The following is an 18917-nucleotide window of genomic DNA, read 5'->3' on the forward strand; positions in this document are numbered from 1 at the left end:
GACCCGGTCTCAAAAAAACTAAAAATTGTCAGCCTTAGGGAGGGAGAATCTTGTGGACCCAGCCTACTTCATGCGCCTCTGGGCATGCTAAGGCCCTCCTGGCTTTGGCCCACCTGTTGTTTTCTTCCTAATCTTTGGCTGGTTGTGGCCACCTCGTGGACACAGCATGAGTGTACACTTCTGACAATGATACAAGGTGCTCATTAGTGACCCCTCCTGTAGGTCCTGTAGGAGAACAGAGTAAAGACTTTTTACCACCCTCATTTCCTTTCCTTGAATTTCTTTGTTGTTTTAAAATTTTTTTTAGAGATAGGGTCTCACTCTGACACTCAGGCTTGAGTGCAGCGACGTGATCATAGCTCACTGCAGCCTCAACCTCCCAGGCTCAAGTGATGCTCTCACCTCAGCCTCCCAAGTAGCTGGGACTACAGGCATGTGCCAGCATGCCTGGCTAATTTACGCATTTTTTGTAGAGATGGGGGGCTCTCACTTTGTTGCCCAGGCTGGTCCTGAACTCCTGGCCTCCAGCAGTCTTCCCTCCTTGGCCTCCCAAAGTGTGGGATTACAGGCATGAGCCACCATGCCCAGCTCTTTCCTTGAATTTATAAGGGTTCCACAATGTTTCTAATCTTAGGAGATGGAAAAATCTTTTGATGAACAAAATGTTCCAAAGCGTCGCTCAAGAAATGCAGCTGTGGAGCAGAGGCTACGCCGTCTGCAGGACAGGTCCCTCACCCAGCCCATCACCACCGAGGAGGTGGTCATCGCAGCCACGTAAGTGCCCTCGGGACTTCTCAGCCTTGGCTATAATGTCTTTTTTAAAATATATATATATATACATTTAAAGAGTATTCAATGAAAAGGAGGCATTGGGGAGGTGGTTTAGCTAAAAGCCACAGGGAAGTTAGTACTAAGGGGTTTTGTTTACTGTGGTCTCTCTAAACTGTAATGGGATGTGTATCTTCTAGAAAAACTTGAAAGGAGTTTTGTTCTATTTTGTTTCTGTCTCTGCATATTGGTGTTTTAAAAATCTCTTTGACAACGGAAAATAGAAACATGAAACTTGGTGGATTCCTGTGATGAAACCCAGCTTCCACGGTCACCCGCTCCTGGCCCCCTCCTGGCCGGCGATGCTCAGCCCGTGTCCCATTCACTTCCCCTTTCCTCCTGTGCTATTTTCAAGCAAACACTAGAGGTCTTACCATTTCATCCATAAATATCCCAGTATGCCCTTCTAAAAGATAAGGGTTTGTTTTGTTCTTAATCGCCAGAAATCTCTTTTCTTTTTTTTCTTTTTTTTTTTTTTTTTTTGAGACAGAGTCTCGCTCTGTCACCCAGAATGGAGTGCAGTGACAGGATCTCGGCTCACTGCAACCACCGCCTCCTGGGTTCAAGCGATTCTCCTGCCTCCACCTCCTGAGTAGCTGGGATTATAGGCATGTGCCACCACACTCAGCTAATTTTTGTATTTTTAGTAGAGATGGGGTTTCACCATGTTGGCCAGGCTGGTCTCAAACTCCTGACCTCAGGGGATCCACCTGCATCAGCCTCCCAAAGTGCTGGGATTAATTGCCAGAAATTTCTAAAAATTAAATTGCAGTTTGATAACTTTCCAAACAACCAGAAGTTTGTTTTGAACAATATGTTTTAATAAATTCAGAATTAATTTCCCAGAGTAATTCGTTCAGAGATCATTGCTTCAATCAAGTGAAAATTTTTATTATTTTTTGAGGGGGCGTTGTTTGTTTTTTTGAGACAGTGTCTCACTCTGTCACTCAGGCTGGAATGCAGTATGCCATCTTGGCTCACTACAGCCTCAACCTCCTGAGCTCAATTGATCCTCCAACCTCAGCCTCCCAAGTAGTTGGGACTACAGGCCCCACCACCACACCTGGCTTATTTTTGTATTTTGTGGAGATGGGATTTTGCCATGTTGCCCAGGCTGATCTTAAACTCCTGGGCTCAAGTGATCCTCCCACCTCAGCCTCCCAAAGTGCTGGAGCTACAGGTGTGAGCCACTGTACCCAGCCTAGTTTTGTTGTCGTTGTTGAAGTTGTTAATTGGCTTTGTGCTTACCTTGGACACACAGACACCCTTCCTGAAAAAAAAAGAAAAGTTCATCCCATTAGGTTATTGACATCCCAAAAGGCCTTTTTGTCAGTGCCCCGTTCTGTGGACCTGCTGTTAGATCAGCTGCCTGCAGTTCCTCCCCAAGTTGTTCCTCAGTTTCTTGGTGCATTTGTAGCTAAGTATATCCTTGTACTCATTAGAAACTGTTTGCAAATCAGTTTGTTTTTTTAAAAAGAAATATCTGAATGGCTGGTGTAAAATAAGAAGCAGACACCCATGGGAGCAAAACGGTAAATATAAGAAAAATTAATCCCATTTTAAGGCTCAATAAATCTACCTTGATGTGCCTATAGATTGTATAAGAACACTGATACTTTTAAAAAGTAGATTGAGGCCGGGCGCAGTGGCTCACACTTGTAATCCCAGCACTTTGGGAGGCAGAGGTGGGCGGATCACCTGAAGTCAGGAGTTGAAGACCAGCCTGGCCAACATGGTGAAACCCCGTCTCTACTAAAACATACAAAAAAATTTGCTGGGCGTGGTGGCGCACACCTGTAATCCCAGCTTCTCGGAAGGCTGAAGCAGGAGAACTGCTTGAACCCAAGAGGTGGAGGCTGCAGTGAGCCGAGATCTGAGATCACACCACTGCATTCCAGCCTGGGCGACAGAGTGAGACTCTGTCAAAAAAAAAAAAGGCCATGCGCAGTGGCTTATGCCTGTAATCCCAGGACTTTGGGAGGCTGAGGCAAGCGGATCACGAGGTCAAGAGATTGAGACAGACCATCCTGGCCAACATGGTGAAACCTCATCTCTAATAAAAATACAAAAATTAGCTGGGCGAGGTGGCATGCACCTATAGTCCCAGCTACTTGGGAGGCTGAGGAAGGAGAATTGCTTGACCCTGGGAGGTGGAGGTTGCAGTGAGCCAAGATCATGCCACTGCACTCTAGCCTAGTGACAGAGTCAGACTCCATCTCCAAAAAATTTTTTTTTAATTAAAAAAAATAAAAAACAGAAAGAAAAAATTTAGATTGAAAACAATATTCTAAAACACAGACATAATCTACTGATTTTTTGATGGCTAATACTTGCTTTTTTAATTTTTTTTTTTTAACACCAAGACATATATTCTCGAGACAGAGTGAATCCTCCCAGCTCTGAACACCTATTCTTACCCCATTTGCTTTGGGTAGCTGCTATCTCTTATTTCCTGAGTTTGCATTTGCTTTTCAAGGTCTTTCGTGATTTTTTCTCCCCAAAAATAATTAGCAAAAAATTCTGTTAAAATTTTTGATTTGACGTTTCTGAATTTAAAACTATGCTGTCCTTAATGCTTCTTTTCTTCTCTCTCCTTATGAATGTTTCCTCTTTGGCAATTCCTTTTAAAGTGAACCTATCCCTGCTTCGTGTTCTGGGGGCACCCACCCTGTAATGGCGAGACTTCCTAGCCCCACTGTAGCTAGGAGTGCTGTGCAGCCTGCCAGGTACTGGACAGATACAGATGCATGCAGCACCCGGTGCAAAGGTGCCGAACAGCAGATGCATCCTAAAGTCTTGAATGTCTGTCGTTTGTTTGACAAACAAGTCAGTGACGTGAGTTGTTCAGAATGTGTGGCATTTTGTTTTGTCATAGCGCAAGGTGCTGATAACTACATGCTGGCATGCGTGGGAAAACATTTCGTCTCTCTGCATATGTTATGTGTTAGAACTAGAATCACACTAACTCACGTATTCAGTTGCTTTGTTTGTTTTTCATAATGATGGTCATCCCTCAAAAATTTTGTTCTTCATCTAAACACTGTTGTAGCACTTAATAAAGATTAATAGAAAAATGGGACATTGGCTGGGCAAGGTGGCTCACACCTGTAATCCCAGCGCTTTGAGAGGCTGAGGCAGGTGGGTCACAAGGTCAGGAGATCAAGACAATCCTGGCCAACATGGTGAAACCCCGTCTCTGCTAAAAATACAAAAATTAGCTGAGCATAATGGCATGTGCTTGTAATCCCAGCTACTTGGGAGGCTGAGGCAGGAGAATCGCTTGAACCCAGGAGGCAGAGGTTGCCATGAACTGAGATCGCACCACTGCACTCCAGCCTGGTGACAGAGCGAGACTCGGTCTCAAAAAAAAAAAAAAAAAAGGAAAGAAAGAAAGAAAGAAAAAGAAAAGAAAAATGGGACATTAATCTGAATGTTGAAATGCTGAGAAGACCCAGTCTTTTTCAAACACCTGTAGACACAAATACATGCTGAAAATAATCCTCCCTCTTTCTAATTTATAGAGAGACAATGCCATTATATTTTGGGACTGGGAAAATAACAATTTATACTGTCTAAACGTAGATGTTTTACCATCGTGTTTTAGATTGTGGTGCTTTACAATTATGTCCTTACACCAGGTCACATCCCTTCATTTTACTGTTATGTGAGCCAAACCACAAAAGCTAAAAATAATGGCAGTGCAGGGATAAAGCTGGCACACCCAAGGCAGGGCCCTCTCGGAGAAGCAGGTTTCCCTGCCCTCCTGGTTACTGCACAAGGTCCACGGAGGACTCTGAGGCTCAGGTGGCTTTTTTGTCACTGGCCTCATTATACACCTGGAACATGGAGGCTGACTGCTCTTTGGCCTGGGACAGCCTGTGCATTGGGGATTCACAGGAGTCAAGGCAGAATATCTCCTTTACTAGATCTGAGAATCGGATTGGTCAGGGGCAGAAGGTATATTGCATTAAAAACCTCTAGAGATTCACAGTGACGGTGAAGACTTCAGGCTTTCCTTCTCTTCTGGCTGGAAGTTGGAGGGAGCTATTTATTTGTTTACTGATTTATGTATTCATTTATTTATTTTTGAGACAGAGTCTTGCTCTGTCACCCAGACTTGATCACTGCTGACTGCAGCCTCAACCTCACAGGCTCAAGCGATCCTCTCATCTCAGCTTCCCAAGTAGCTGGGACCACTGGTGCACACCACCAAGCCTGGCTAATTTTTATATTTTTTGTAGAGATGGGGTTTCACGATGTTGCCCAGGCTAGTCTCCCACTCCTAAATTCAAGTGATCCTCTTGCCTTGGCCTTCCATAGATATGAGCCACTGGACCTGGCCAGTTGGAGGGATTTATAATCACCTGAAATTTTCTTTACTACTCTGGTTACTGGAAATTGCAGATTTAAGTACCTTTTAGAAAACTGGTAGGAACCTATAAGAGTAAATGCTAAAATGAAGCAGTGACTCTTTAAGAATTAAGCCATTTGTCTTTAGCAAGTGAAAATCAAGACCTTCTGTTATTACATTGTTGATAGATGACTATATCATTTCCTAATTATTTAACATGAAAGACCACCTTCTGAACCACGTCTTTACATGAGGTCTAAATACACCATAGGTAATGCTTTACGACTCCCTTTCATTCTATTTATTAGGATACTAACAATGCCACCTGTCTGTCTACGATAAGGTATGGCCAAGCTGACTTCAGTGTCTTAAACAGGAAATTCAGTTTGTAGAAATAATTCAGAGCTCAGAGTCTGCTCTTTGTAGAAGCGATGATCATAAGTGTCCTGTGCTGACTCTGCTTGCTGAGTAGCTGAACAGCTGCCTGCCTGTGTCCTAGATGTGTTTAGGGAAAAAGAAGCCCTTTGCAAAATGATGTGACACTTGGCAGAAAGTTAACATAGAAACTTAGCAGTGGGCTTTTGTTTGTTGGTACCTTTGTTGCTGACATTTTATTGTTTTCAGATTACAGGCCTCTGCTCACCAAAAGGCTTTAGCCAAGGACCAGACAAATGAGGGCAAAGAGCTTGCTGAGCAAGGAGAACCTGATTCCTCCACTCTAAGCTTAGCCGAAAAGTTGGCCTTGTTTAACAAATTGTCCCAGCCAGTCTCGAAAGCGATTTCTACCCGGAACAGAATCGACATAAGACAGAGGAGAATGAACGCTCGCTATCAAACTCAGCCAGTCACGCTGGGAGAGGTGGAGCAGGTGCGTGTGCTCTAGTCTGATTGCAGTTTGTGTGTGTGTTCTTCAATTATTGCACTGCAATATTCCTCCGAGGTCAGTGATGTAATTAAGGTGCTCTGCCAGGAAACTGCTGCCTGTAGGTGATGCGGTGATAGCTTTCTTCCTAAAAATGAGAACTCTACCATGTATGTTGCTCTTTTTCTGTTTTCATACCTTGCTTGCGGAAATCTGTAGAATGAGTCCATTTTGGAGAGAAAAAAATAGTATGCACAGCTGCATTTCACCCAGAGGATTTTGTTTAATGAAACGTATTATATAACTATGTTCCGGAATGGTTTTCCACTAAGAGAAACAGTGAAACCACATCAAATCAAGTATTTCAGCTTCTGTCAATTCATAAACCAGGATTTATATAGGGGATATTTTTCAAGCAGCTTTTTTACTTTTTAACTGTGTCGTTCCAGGTGCAGAGTGGAAAGCTCATTCCTTTCTCACCTGCCGTGAACACATCGACGTCTACCGTAGCATCCACGGTTGCTCCAATGTATGCCGGGGAACTTCGCACGAAGCCACCTCCTGACGACAATGCAAGTGCCACTGACCATAAGTTTTCTTCTTCGATAGAAAATTCGGACTCTCCAGTTAGAAGCATTCTGAAATCACAAGCTTGGCAGCCCTTGGTAGAAAGTAGCGGGAACAAGGGAATGTTGAGAGAATATGGAGAGACAGAAAGCAAGAGAGCTTTGACAAGTCGAGACAGTGGGATGGAGAAGTATGGGTCCTTTGAGGAAGCAGAAGTGTCCTACTCCATCCTGGACAGAGCCAGGGAAGGAGACAGCCATAAGGAACCTAAATATGCCGTTCCCAGAAAGGGAAGCCTGGAACGGGCGAATCCTCCCATCACCCACCTTGGGGATGAACCGAAGGAATTTTCCATGGCTAAAACGAATGCACAAGGAAACTTGGACTTGGGGGACAGGCTGCCCTTTGAAGAGAAGGTGGAGGTGGAGAATGTTATGAAAAGGAAGTTTTCACTAAGAGGTAATGACTAGTGCCCCTAAAACTTTAGAAAGCCACTGGGTTTTAGTTTCTGCTTGATTTGTCCTGTGTGTCTATGATTGCTTTTAACAGAGTTCTAAAAGCAGTCTACACCTAGCATTGGTTAAAAGTTCAGTGGGTATCCTATTCTACCCCGGATCTGACTAGAGGATACATCAAGTTTTCAGCAGTAAAACCACCGGAAGCGCTTTCACGCATCTTCATAGGGTTTCTGTTGACTTTGGTCACGTCACTCACACAATGGCCTTCTGAGCTGGTTCGTTCTGGTGGCCCCTTTTAGAAATAGATGACCCCGAAGGTCCAGGCTGGGTAAGCACAAGGAATTAAGGAAAGGCTTGACCCCAGTCTCTGAATCGCTAGAGTGTTTCTTCCTGCACGCCTGTTTTGCAGGCTAGCAAGCCACACTGCATGGGCCTTTCATCCTCCTTCTATTTTTGCGTGAAACAGTACAGCGTAAGTTATAAGAGGGGTTTGCATTTGTGAGTATAGCACATTTGAATGTTAAAGTATCGTTTTGGAGAATTAGAATCGTTCGGGAGTAAATGGTTAAAGCTGACTTCCTGTGTCTCGCACACAGGAGAGAAACCAATTGTCACGAAGCATTTTGCCCTGTGGGTAACCCTCCGGGAAGTTTGGTTTTCTCCGGGTGTAGCGTGCTGCAGATTTGCATAAATCCCAGTGGATTGGGTCACCCGCCGTGTGCCCACGGCTTGAACTCCCAGAGCTGCGCTGTTGGGGGTGAAGCGCTGGAAGAACGTTCGCCTGAGGAGTTCAGTGCTGATGCTGCTCTTTTCCTTCCCAGCGGCAGAGTTCGGGGAGCCCACTTCCGAGCAGACGGGGACAGCTGCTGGGAAAACTGTTGCTCAAACCGCAGCCCCGGTGTCCTGGAAGCCCCAGGATTCTTCGGAACAGCCACAGGAGAAGCTCTGCAAGAATCCATGTGCGATGTTTGCTGCTGGAGAGATCAAAACGCCGACAGGGGAGGGCCTTCTTGACTCACCCAGCAAAACCATGTCTATTAAAGAAAGGTAATGAGATTCGGTGAGCGAAAAGTAATTGTCTCAGGGAGGAGCTTACAGCTTGCTTTAGAAAACGATCTGAGTGATGGGCAAAGAGATGAAATCACACATTCAGCTTCTAACAGGGCTGTGCTGTTGTCCTGGAGTAATTTGGGGAAGCTGAGGTGTTTGAGAGTGAACTGCCTTTGCTCGTGAGCCTGGTTTGGTAATGACAACAGGGCCGGTTCCAGACGCAGATGAGAAAACAAACAGAAACAGACTTCTGCTTTATTTATTTGCTTCCACTGTCCCAATGTCTTTTATGATATTAAATTCTTGGACTGTCTAGTGACAGGAGCTGAGATTTTGACTCTTCCCCTTTTAGATACACAGGGTTCATACTGAATGCACAAACCACTTGTGACTTGTGTAAAATTTGTGTAGAGGGAGTGAAGATAAATTTACTTACAGGGTATACGTCTTTGGGCTTAGAATCCAAGTTTTGTTTCCTTTACAGATTGTAAAATGGATGACTCTTCTGAACTGCGTTTAGAAATTGTATGTCAGGTAATAGCTTGAAAGATTGCATTTCAGCGTCAAATAACACAGTAGCCTAATTTCTTTCAAAAGAATGACGTGGGGTGCAGAGGAATATATTTAAATGAGGCAGATACAGAGAATTGGAAGTAAATTACCTTGGGGATGTGTTTTCCTTATTAACCCTTAACATAGATGAATTAAGCAGCAAAAGATGCAATGGGGGGAATAAATTCAGGGTTTGATAGCAGAGTAGAGTGACTCAATATAAACGTATTGTACTCAGGTGATGGACGTTCTAAATACAGACTTGATCACTTTGCATTTTATATGTGTAACAAAATTTCTCGTGCACCACATAAATTTGTACAAAGAAAAGGAGAAAGTCTTCAGTAGGTAAAAAACATGATGCAATAGTGATAGGAAAACTGGGTGAAGAAAAGTCTTGTCAACTCCATATTAGGAGAACCATTTCCAACACCTTTTCCCACAGTTCTGCCAATCTCCACCCTGCCTCAGCACCTCCCACCACACAGAAGTCTGCATGCTTTGTTAGGCAGACCACTCTTATTTTTCTAGATACATTTCAGACTGCCTAAGAGTATACCAAACCACAATGAAAAGTCTTCTTTTCCTTCTTTCTTTTTTTTGTTTGAGATGAAGTCTTCCTCCGTCACCCAGGCTGGAGTGCAATGGGACGATCTTGGCTTACTGCAACCTCTGCCTCCCGGGTTCAAGCAATTCTCCTGCCTCAGCCTCCCAAGTAGCTGGGACTACAGGCGTGCACCACCATGCCCAGCTAATTTTTTGTATTTTTAGTAGAGTCGGGGCTTCACCATGTTAACTAGGATGATCTCCATCTCCTGACCTCATGATCCGCCTGCCTCAGCCTCCCAAAGTGCTGGTATTACAGGGGTGAGCTCATGCCTGGCCCCTTCTTTCTTTCTTTTTCTTAGAGGCATGGTCTTCTCTGTTGCCCAGGCTAGAGTGCAATGGTGCTGTCATAGCTCACTGCAGCCTCGAACTCCTGGGCACAAGTGAGCCTCCTGCCTCAGTCTCCCCAAGTAGCTGGGACTGCAGGCACGTACCACCATGCCTGGCTAATTTTTTCAAAAAGATTTTTTGTAGAGTTGGGAGGTCTCACCATGTTGCCCAGGCTTGTCTTGAACTCCTGGCTTCAAACAGTCCTCCCACCTCAGCCTTCCAAAGTGTGGGGATTACAGATGTGCACCGCCATGCCTGGCCCTTCTTTCTAGTTTTAAGCCAAGCTTCTTGAATATTATTTATAAAATAATAGATGCCATCTTTTTCAACTGACAAATTAATAAGATTGTTAAATCTGATTGACTTTCTCCTGTATTTACTTAAGATTCATGAAAACTTAGACCTGGCAGGCTGAGGGGCCTAGGGAAGGGGCAGAGGGGTCAGTGCAGTGAGGCAAAGGATGTCTTCAATCGGGGAAGCAGTTGGGCCTATTGAGGCTTGAAGTTCTCTTCCACGGAAATGGGGCTGGAAGAGAGTTTCATCCCAGAAACCCAAGTGTTGATAACTGGTTTGGTGAGGAAGAAGAGAGATCATTTAAGGAAATTAACAATAAATGTCACTCATACACAAGTTGTGATGTTTTACACATGAGAAAATATCCCTGGGGTATTCCCCAGTGGAAAATACTAATATTATGCCACCTTCTTTCAAAGGCTTTTAAAGGAGCCTTCCCATCTTTGGGAATATTCTGTCCATCAGGACTTAGGACTTTTCATGAAGAAGTCCTGTGTCTACCCACTAAGCAATAATTCCTGAGTTACTTGCCTGTTTTTTGGTAAATTCTAGTTGATCTGTATTTTTCTGAAAGCTTTAATCCTACTGTAAAATTCTCATTTTTAAAACTGAGATACTGGAAAGATGTAGCTTCTTAGCTTGGGCTTTGTGGACATCTGAGGCTTTCAAGGGTGGCTGTAAAGTTTCCGTGAATGGCCCAGAAATGTATTCAGAATTGAATGTGTGAGCATGCACACCTGCTGGCCACAAACTCCAGGTTCTTACTCTGTAGCTGGGAAATTTCAGCCACCAGAGGGCCCTAGATTTATGTAGGAGTAAGAAGAGAACAGCAGTTCCCTTTTGCTCCCTCCTTTTCTTTTTCTTCTTTTCTTTTATTTTTCTAGACAGGATCTTGCTCTGTTGTCCAGGCTGGAGTGCAGTGGTGCAATCATAGCTCACTGCAGCCTCAGTCTCCTGGGACTCAAATGATCCTCCCACTTCAGTCTCCCAAGTAGCTGGGACTACAGGCACACACCACCATGCTCAGCTGACTTTTTATTTTTTATTTTTATTTTTTTGTAGAGACAGGGTCTTGCTCTGTGGCCCAGGCTGCTCTCCCACTCCTGGCCTCAAGCGATCCTCCCACCTCAGCCTTCCAAAGTGCTGGGATTACAGGTGTGAGCCACCACACCCGGCCCACCTTTTCCAATGTTTGATTTGTCTCTCATTTAAAAAACACTTTAGTTCGTTCACTTATCCAACTTGTGAACCAGCAAAGACCAAGATCAAATATAAGTACTTATGTGTGTTGGTTAGCCCTATCTGAGATCTATGGGGTGCCTATAATTCTCTAAAATGAAGGGAGAATTCTAAAAAAGAGAGAGAGAAAACACACCTTATTTAATATTAGGGGCACATGGTTGTCGTGTCTCCTGTTTGACCCAGCCCTGACCGCTCTGAGTCTAAAGTCCTTGTTCTCACCAAGCAGGGCTCTCAGGCCAGCATTCCCTGCTGGAATAGTGTGAGGTATGGAAGAAGAGGCACCGTTTCCCCGGGTGGCCTGGCAGGCACCTGTCATGGTGGCCCTGGACCAGGCGTCGGGTAAGCGGGCCAGTGTCATGCCTCTCCCTGGATTTACACAGCCCCAGGCCAAGCTGCTGCCCAGGCTCCCAGCATCACAGTCCTGCAAACAGCACTTCGGCTTGGCAGTTGTTAGAAGCGCTGACAGTTGTTTGAATTGCACCAGCAGGAATTTATGTCCTGTGTAGACCCAGACGTCGGCTCCTCGACCCTCTCAGAGCCTGGCGGTCTGCAGTGAGCCAGAAGGCTGTGAGCTCACAGGAGGAAGGAACACATTTGGGAAGATCTCCCTCCCTCCGCAGCGTGGTGGACACCAATGAGGAAATCTAAAGGGACAGGAAGAACCCACTCAAGTTTTAGTGTGTGTTATTTACGAGGTATTCATCGTGTGCTCCATAGGCTGGAGGCAAGGGCTGGCTCCAAGCGCCATGTGGGCTCCATGGAAGCACAGTTTCTTCCAGATTATTCTGGTTACTTTGTAGTCTTCGGAGTCCCTAATGGTAACTCTGCCAGCACATGTAGAAGCAAAATTTCAGGGTTTCAGAATGGAGGAATTCTTTGGAGGCCTTCCCATGGTGGGAAAAACCTTATAAGAAAGCCAGAATTCTATGCCATTCCTAAAACAATGTGACAAAAATGTGTCTGGTCAGCTAACGTTCTACCACAGTGAAGCAAGCACAGGCAGGCAAGGGTTGCAGTCACGTCTCTCTGCCCACTAACATCCAGTGTGACCTCAGCCAATGGAATTCTTGACCCGGATGTTCCCACGTTCCTTGTGGGTTGGAATGGGGATAACAGTTCCCCATGTCTCGGGTCGCCGTGCAGATCAGCAGAGTATAAGGTGGATGAGGCGGTGATCTCAGATGCCACAGCTTGGGTTTTTCCAAGTCAATTTTAGATGCCACAAAGCAACCACCAGGGAACCGTCCGTTGACACAGGTGCTAGTGTCTTTGCCCTAGACTTTTGAGAACTTCTTTTTCAGAAGGTCTTCAAAGACCGGAGCTCATGACTTCTAATAAACTCAGGAAGATTAATTTGATTTTTTTTTAATTCATCATTTGGATCCAACCTGATCAACAAGGTGGATGGTCAAGAGGAGCAGCTGCTGGCCTGGGTCGAAGGTGAAGTGAGGGAAGCTGGTTCTGAGGCCAGTTTGCAAGGGGAATATCAATGAGATGAGTGCCTGGCTCCACGAGATGATGAACTGGAAGGACTTCTTCCTTCTCATTTGGGTATTAAAGTGCTGGCATGCTTACTTTTTGAAAGTCTGGTTTATTGATGCTTTGAAAGCTCAAGTACAGCATGCAAATACCAATTTCTTTTAACGATTTCATTTTGTGAGATTATTTTATTAGAATAAAACTGACTCATTCAAAATAATTGGAGAAAAGATGAATCATAGTCATATATATATTATGAAATGATGCGGATTAAAACTCTTGAAGGAATTGAAACTTCATGTCCAAGCCCACAAAGTAGCTCTTGTAGCATGCAGGGTGTTGTTCAACGTTTGAGAATTACAGGAGTTAGGACTAAATGAGACCTTGATCCAAAGGGATCTGCATGAGTTTAATAAGGCAGCCTTACCACAGTTCTAGAGAACGGGCATTTGAGATCGTATCTGCTGCCACTTAGCAGAAAGAGGAAAACAGAAAGGAAGTGGGGAGAAGGAAGAGATTGAGGAAGGGGGAAGGCCCAGAGTTCGAAGCTCCCGCCTCCTTTGGGGGATTCCTTTCTTCACAGCTTACTTCCCATTATTTGACTGAGTAAATAGACAAGTACAGGTGTGATTATGTACACATACGTAGATGTCGCCGGATTCTTAAGTACAAAATTTGTTTTCTTATTAGCGTAACAAAACTTTTATCATAGGATATATCTCATCCCATCTCCAAAACATATATTTAATGGGAATCGGGAAGCTTGGAAGAAAGACCCTTAGAGATCATCTGGTCCAGCTCCTGATGTGGCAGATACAGGAGGGAGAACTGAGGTACTCACAGGGAGTTAGTGGCCAAATTGAGATCACAGCTGATGTGCTGCTTAAAAATACACTGTTGTCTAGGGGCGGTGGCTCGCGCCTGCAATCCCAGCACATTGGGAGGCTGAGGCAGGGGGATCGCTTGAGGCCAGGAGTTCGAAACTGGGCAACATAGCAAGAGTCTGTCTCTACCAAATAAAAAATTTAAAAATTAGCCGAGTATAGTGGTCCACACCTGTCGTCCTAGCTACTCTGGAGGCTGACATGGAAGAATTGCTTGAGCCCAGGAGTTCAAAACCAGCCTAGGCAACATAGCAAGACCTTGTCTCTACAAAATAAAAATTTTAAAAAGTAACCAGGCACAGTGATGCACACCTGTCGTCCTAGCTACTCTGGACGCCGAGACAGGACTATCGCTTGAGCCCAGGAATTCGACGCTGCAGTGAGCCATGACTGTGCTGCTGCACTCCAGCCCTGGTAACAAAGGAAGACCCTGTCTCTAAAACAAATTCATAAAAATAAAAAATATTTATGGATAAAAAATATTTATGGATTTAATATTTATGGATAAAAAATATGTATACCATTTATGGATTATGCATTAGTGATATCAATAAGACCTAGCCCATCAGGTGTGGCACAGAGGGAAAGGGATCTAGTTATTTGGTTTTTCCCTGCTCTTTAAATTATTTGAGCATAAGCTCAAATGAGTTTAATGATCATCACCTTTTTTTTTTTTTTTTTTTTACATTTTATCTTTCCCATGTTTTTTTGTCCAGCATAAAAAGATTTTTTCATTCATGGCAATACAGTTAGCTGAAACAACCTCATGTTTGTGAAAAATAACCTTTCAGGATTCCAGTATTCAAGCAGCTTCCTGTCAAGTCACATCAACATTGAGCTAAAGTAGGTTAGGTAACAGTAACAGTTACTTAGATTCTTTTTTTGTATATATCCTTCCTCTGAGGAAAGTTGAAGTGATAATTTTAAAAAATGGGTTTGTAGAAAATAGTTTCTGTCTAAAGAAGATGGATAAGAAAGATCAAATTCATTTGTAGGAAAAAAACAGGGCTTATAACACCTAAGGAGAAACAGTCATAAACATCAAATTTTACCTCTAATTGAAAGGGATGCTATTAAGAGACTGTAAGTGCTTCATGGCTTTATTTTTTGTTTGTTTGTTTTTTGAGACAGAGTCTCACTGTGTCACCCAGGCTGGAGTGCAGTGGCGCAATTTCGGCTTACTGCATCCTCCACCTCCTGGGTTCAAGTGATTCCTCTGCTTCAGCCTCCCGCCCAGCTAATTTTTGTATTTTTAGTAGAGACGGGGTTTCACCATATTGGCCAGGCTGGTCTCGAACTCCTGACCTCATGATCCACCCACCTTGACCTCCCAAAGTGCTAGGATTACAGGTGGAAGCCACCAGGCCTGGCAAACTTTATGGTTTTTTGGTTTGTTTTTTCTTTTTTTGGATAGCCTCAGAAACATTATTTTATTAAAACCCAGGTGGAAATAAAAGCAAACAATTAAAGGTGTCCTTGACAGAGTCTATCGCATAGTTTTCTTATGTAATAAAGCATTTTAAGTATTTTGATAAAATAATATTTACCTTTAAATATAGATTTGCTGATCCTAAATTCTATAGTATAATACATGACAATTTTAAAAAGAATAATCAGAATATTATCTTCCAATAAACCCTCTCTTCTAATTTTATTTTTGGCTTATCATTGATGAGCTCTCTCTCACCCACAATCATTATTTGTTTCAGTTGTTGCAGCTCTTTTGTCACACCTGAGAATAAGAAAGTTATATGTAGCCATGTCCTTTAAACAACACCAGAAAAATAAACTAGTGATAGAGTATCTTTTGTATAACGCTTTGTTTAAAAAACAATTTTTTAAGCCCGCGTCTGCATCATTTTCTGTAACACAGCTTTATTCCTTTAATGTTATTTCACCAAGTGACCAGAAGGCCTCGCTAGAAGACATTTTTCTCTGGGGACGGTTCTCTTGCTTTCAGCCCAAGGCCAAGGAACAGACATTCCTCCGCTGGGATGATGGTGCATCTTTTATCTAGCAAGTCACATTTCGACTCTGTGTTTCAATCAACTGTAAAGTCTTCGGGGCCATCTTAGAAAAGGGATTTTATTATTTTTCCAGACATGCTGTCTTCAGAATAAGTGAAATTCAAAATGTTAAAATGAGGTGGCTCTGGTCATGTCTTGGCCAAAGCCTTCTCACTTACCTACATTATGGTTCCATCACAAGGAAGAGTTTGGTGCTGAACTCTTTGTGGCTGGCATGTTTTCCTCCTAGATTGGCACTGTTGAAGAAAAGTGGGGAGGAAGATTGGAGAAACAGACTCAGCAGGAGGCAAGAGGGCGGCAAGGCTCCGGCCAGCAGCCTGCACACCCAGGAAGCAGGGCGGTCCCTCATCAAGAAGGTAACGTTCCTTGTGTTAGGAAAAGCCTTCAGACTAACACCACTCTTGGAAGTGCATCAAAGAGACAAGCATGTGCCACCTAATTCCTTCTCTGTGAAGCATTTGTGCATTTTTGCCCTTAGGGTACACGCTGAGAGCCTGTCACAGAGCAGCTAAAATTGGGTGGAAGGCTGTGCCTGGAGATGTTTTAGAACTGGGATCAGCAACACACACACACACTGTGTCAGCAAGCAAGTGCCTGAATTTAAAGTGTGTACTTTTTCTTCAGTTTAAAAACCTTCTTAAATGAAGTCTGGCTTTAGAGTGCTATTAAAGCCTTTATAATGAAAAAAATTGAACATCTTTAAGTTGCATATAAAATATGGACTTGTGTTTCCTATGCAGAGATTTTAAACCTAAGTATAAAAAATAAGGACATAATTGTGGTTCATGAGTCTTGAGTTCATCATTTAAGCATGTTTCATGAGTGACTATGCCTTTTATTGAGAATGTACAGTAATGTATAAGTTGAAACAAAATTAGGTAATGCATGGTGATCAATACTAGCAAGCATTTCATATGCGAAAGTATTGATGAATTATTAAATTACAGATGTGATGATGACCAACTTTTGACCAGGTAGTGCACACTTTCAAAACTGATGGTAACTGACTTGCTGGCTGGCCCTACGATTGCAAATGCACCTTCTGGCTGGAGGCGAAATGATGCACCGGTGATGAACTCCCTCCTCACTTTCTAGGATCAGAAGTCTTCAAGTAGAAAAGAAAAAGAATGCTTTCACCCAGATGATCCCCAGGCCCCTTCTAGCTCTAAAATGAGTTAAGCATCTGTGGAAGGGAGAGATGATGAATGTGACTTTCATGCATTAAGAAACTTACATAAAAATGAGATGTGCCCATAGAAGTGTGAGTCAGGAGTTCTGACACTACTTCATCCGATACTTCTGTGTCTTCTTAGGTTACATTGTAATGGCAATTTGAATTCTCTTCTTTGAGACATACGTGGTGTTAAAGATAATATAACTAAAGGCATTTAACCCTCGGCCATTTGTAAAGTTCTCAAATGTAACTAGATGTTTAGAAAGTATACCAACATGCACATATTTTTCACACACTGTGTCAAATTCAGGTTTCAAAAATGAGATCCTGAAGTGAAAGAAAATCCATCTGTCAAATAATGTATCCCCGTTACCCACAAACTTTATTTAAAAGAATCTTGAAATTATTGCTTCAAAAACAATTTTAACACATTCCTCATTAGCAAACCTGCCAACTACTATGTCCTGGCACCAAGCAGCGCCTGGCCCCTTATCCATCATTTTGGAAGGTGCAGAGACTCCCCAGCCCATCAGGAACTGGGAGTCCCAGAGAGCCAGTGGAAATTTAAATGAAGCCAAAAAGCACAAAGCAGGAGAGGTTCCCAGTGAATAGTGAAATTGGTGCGTTACCCCCTTAGAAGAATAGAGGGTCACCTTAGGTGTGGAAGCCAGAAGGCTTTGAGTGGAGGATGAGATCCGAACCGCCTGAAGGCTGGCTAAGGTTTTTAGAAGGCAAGAGAGGCCAGTTGACTGCAGTTGCCCTTGGGGTAGAAAACACAGTGACCTGAAGCCCCGGGGCTTCCAAGCAGGATGGGGCTGGAATGGGAAGTGCCGCCTCTGGGCGCGTGGAGGCTGCTGTTCCTGTAGCGAGGGTGAACTCTCCCACTCTTCCTCAGTGGCCTGCTTCCCTTTGGCTGGAGACAGTAAGCTCTTTGAAGTTAAAATAAACCAATCTGTCTTAGGCCCTTGTAGCCCACATTGGGCAATCTCAGGTTCTGTGGAGGTCAGGTGTTTCTCATTCCTTCCCGAGGGCTGGCACTGTTTTCAGTCATCCCCTGGCTGTGCTCAAATGTGGTGGGTGAGGCACCTTAAACCTGGTCTGTCTTAAGAGAGTCCCCCAATAGCTGAGGAGGCTTGACATGCCCACTGTTTGTGGGGTGTCTGAATGCTGCCCCGGAGAAGGACAGACAGTCATGACACATGGGGCCTGAACAGGGGTGCTTGCTGCACGGACTAGCTCTAGCCTTGCTGATGGAGAGGTACCTAGGAGAGCAGGTACCGGAACCTTCCATCTTTAGCACCAAGGGCAGAAAGGAGCCGGTGTTATGGTCAGCTCATCACGCCCTTCACAGTTCCTGCGTTCCTTTTGAGTGTGCAGTCTGTGGAAATATAGAAGAGGCAGGAAACAGAGGGAACTCTAGAAGTTCCTTCCATTGTTCCTATGAAAATACATGCAGCATGGAAGTCAGCACCACCCAATAAAAATAGCATGTGCGCCACATAGATCATTTTGAAATTTTCTTGGAGTCACGTTAAAAAATACATTAAAGGATGTCTTGTAAAGTCTATAAATGTTTTGTTTCTGTCAATGGATTGGTCTCAAAAGAAAACATCTTTGAGGTGCCCCAGCCAGCATCTCATTTTGGGTCTTTCATTATGTTAAGATTTACTTTGGGGGCCAAGCGCAATGGCCGTGCCTGTAATCCCAACACTGGGAGACCAAGGCAAGAGGATCACTTGAGCCCAGGAGTTTGAGACCAGCCTGGGCAACGTGGTAAAACCCCATGTTTACAAAAATTGACTGGGTGTGGTAGTACGCACCTGTGGTCCCAGCTACTTCGGAGGCTGATGCAGGGGGATCGCTTGAGCCCGGGAAGTTGAGGCTGCATTGAGCAGTATTTGTGCCACTGCACTCCAGCCCAGGTGACAAAGCAAGACCCTGTCTCAAACAAAAACAAAAAAAATTTTTTGGACCTATGAATAGATACTAAGCTGGAGTTTTCATTTCTATACTAAAAGATCAGGCACATCTCAGGGAATGGAAAACTTACCCGGCAGTTCCTTCTTTCCCCATTTTACCCCCCACCCCCCAAAATGAGGATTGATGATCTAGAGCTTAAGAACACTAGCTGTTTACCTAGCCAGCGCTGTCATTTCCTGTGCAAAACTGTTTAGGTATTCTCTCTCTCTCTCTCTCTCTCTCTCTCTCCCGGT

At 43.9% G+C, this 18917-nt stretch overlaps 1 protein-coding gene across 2 annotated transcripts in view; it reads left to right on the top strand.

The window, feature by feature from the left end:
* The window catches only part of SVIL (supervillin), a 112866-nt gene that overhangs the window by 44570 nt on the left and 49379 nt on the right, over nucleotides 1–18917 (top strand). For both annotated transcript variants that reach the window (XM_011949210.1, XM_011949211.1), the window contains exons 11-16: nucleotides 635–774; nucleotides 3459–3554; nucleotides 5804–6047; nucleotides 6491–7067; nucleotides 7888–8113; nucleotides 15760–15886. In XM_011949210.1, the coding sequence (XP_011804600.1) occupies nucleotides 635–774; nucleotides 3459–3554; nucleotides 5804–6047; nucleotides 6491–7067; nucleotides 7888–8113; nucleotides 15760–15886 (1410 nt within the window). The remainder of the gene's footprint in view (nucleotides 1–634; nucleotides 775–3458; nucleotides 3555–5803; nucleotides 6048–6490; nucleotides 7068–7887; nucleotides 8114–15759; nucleotides 15887–18917) is intronic.

This window comes from Colobus angolensis, unplaced genomic scaffold (assembly GCF_000951035.1).
Source record: "Colobus angolensis palliatus isolate OR3802 unplaced genomic scaffold, Cang.pa_1.0 Scaffold293, whole genome shotgun sequence".
Taxonomy (NCBI): Eukaryota; Metazoa; Chordata; class Mammalia; order Primates; family Cercopithecidae; genus Colobus; species Colobus angolensis.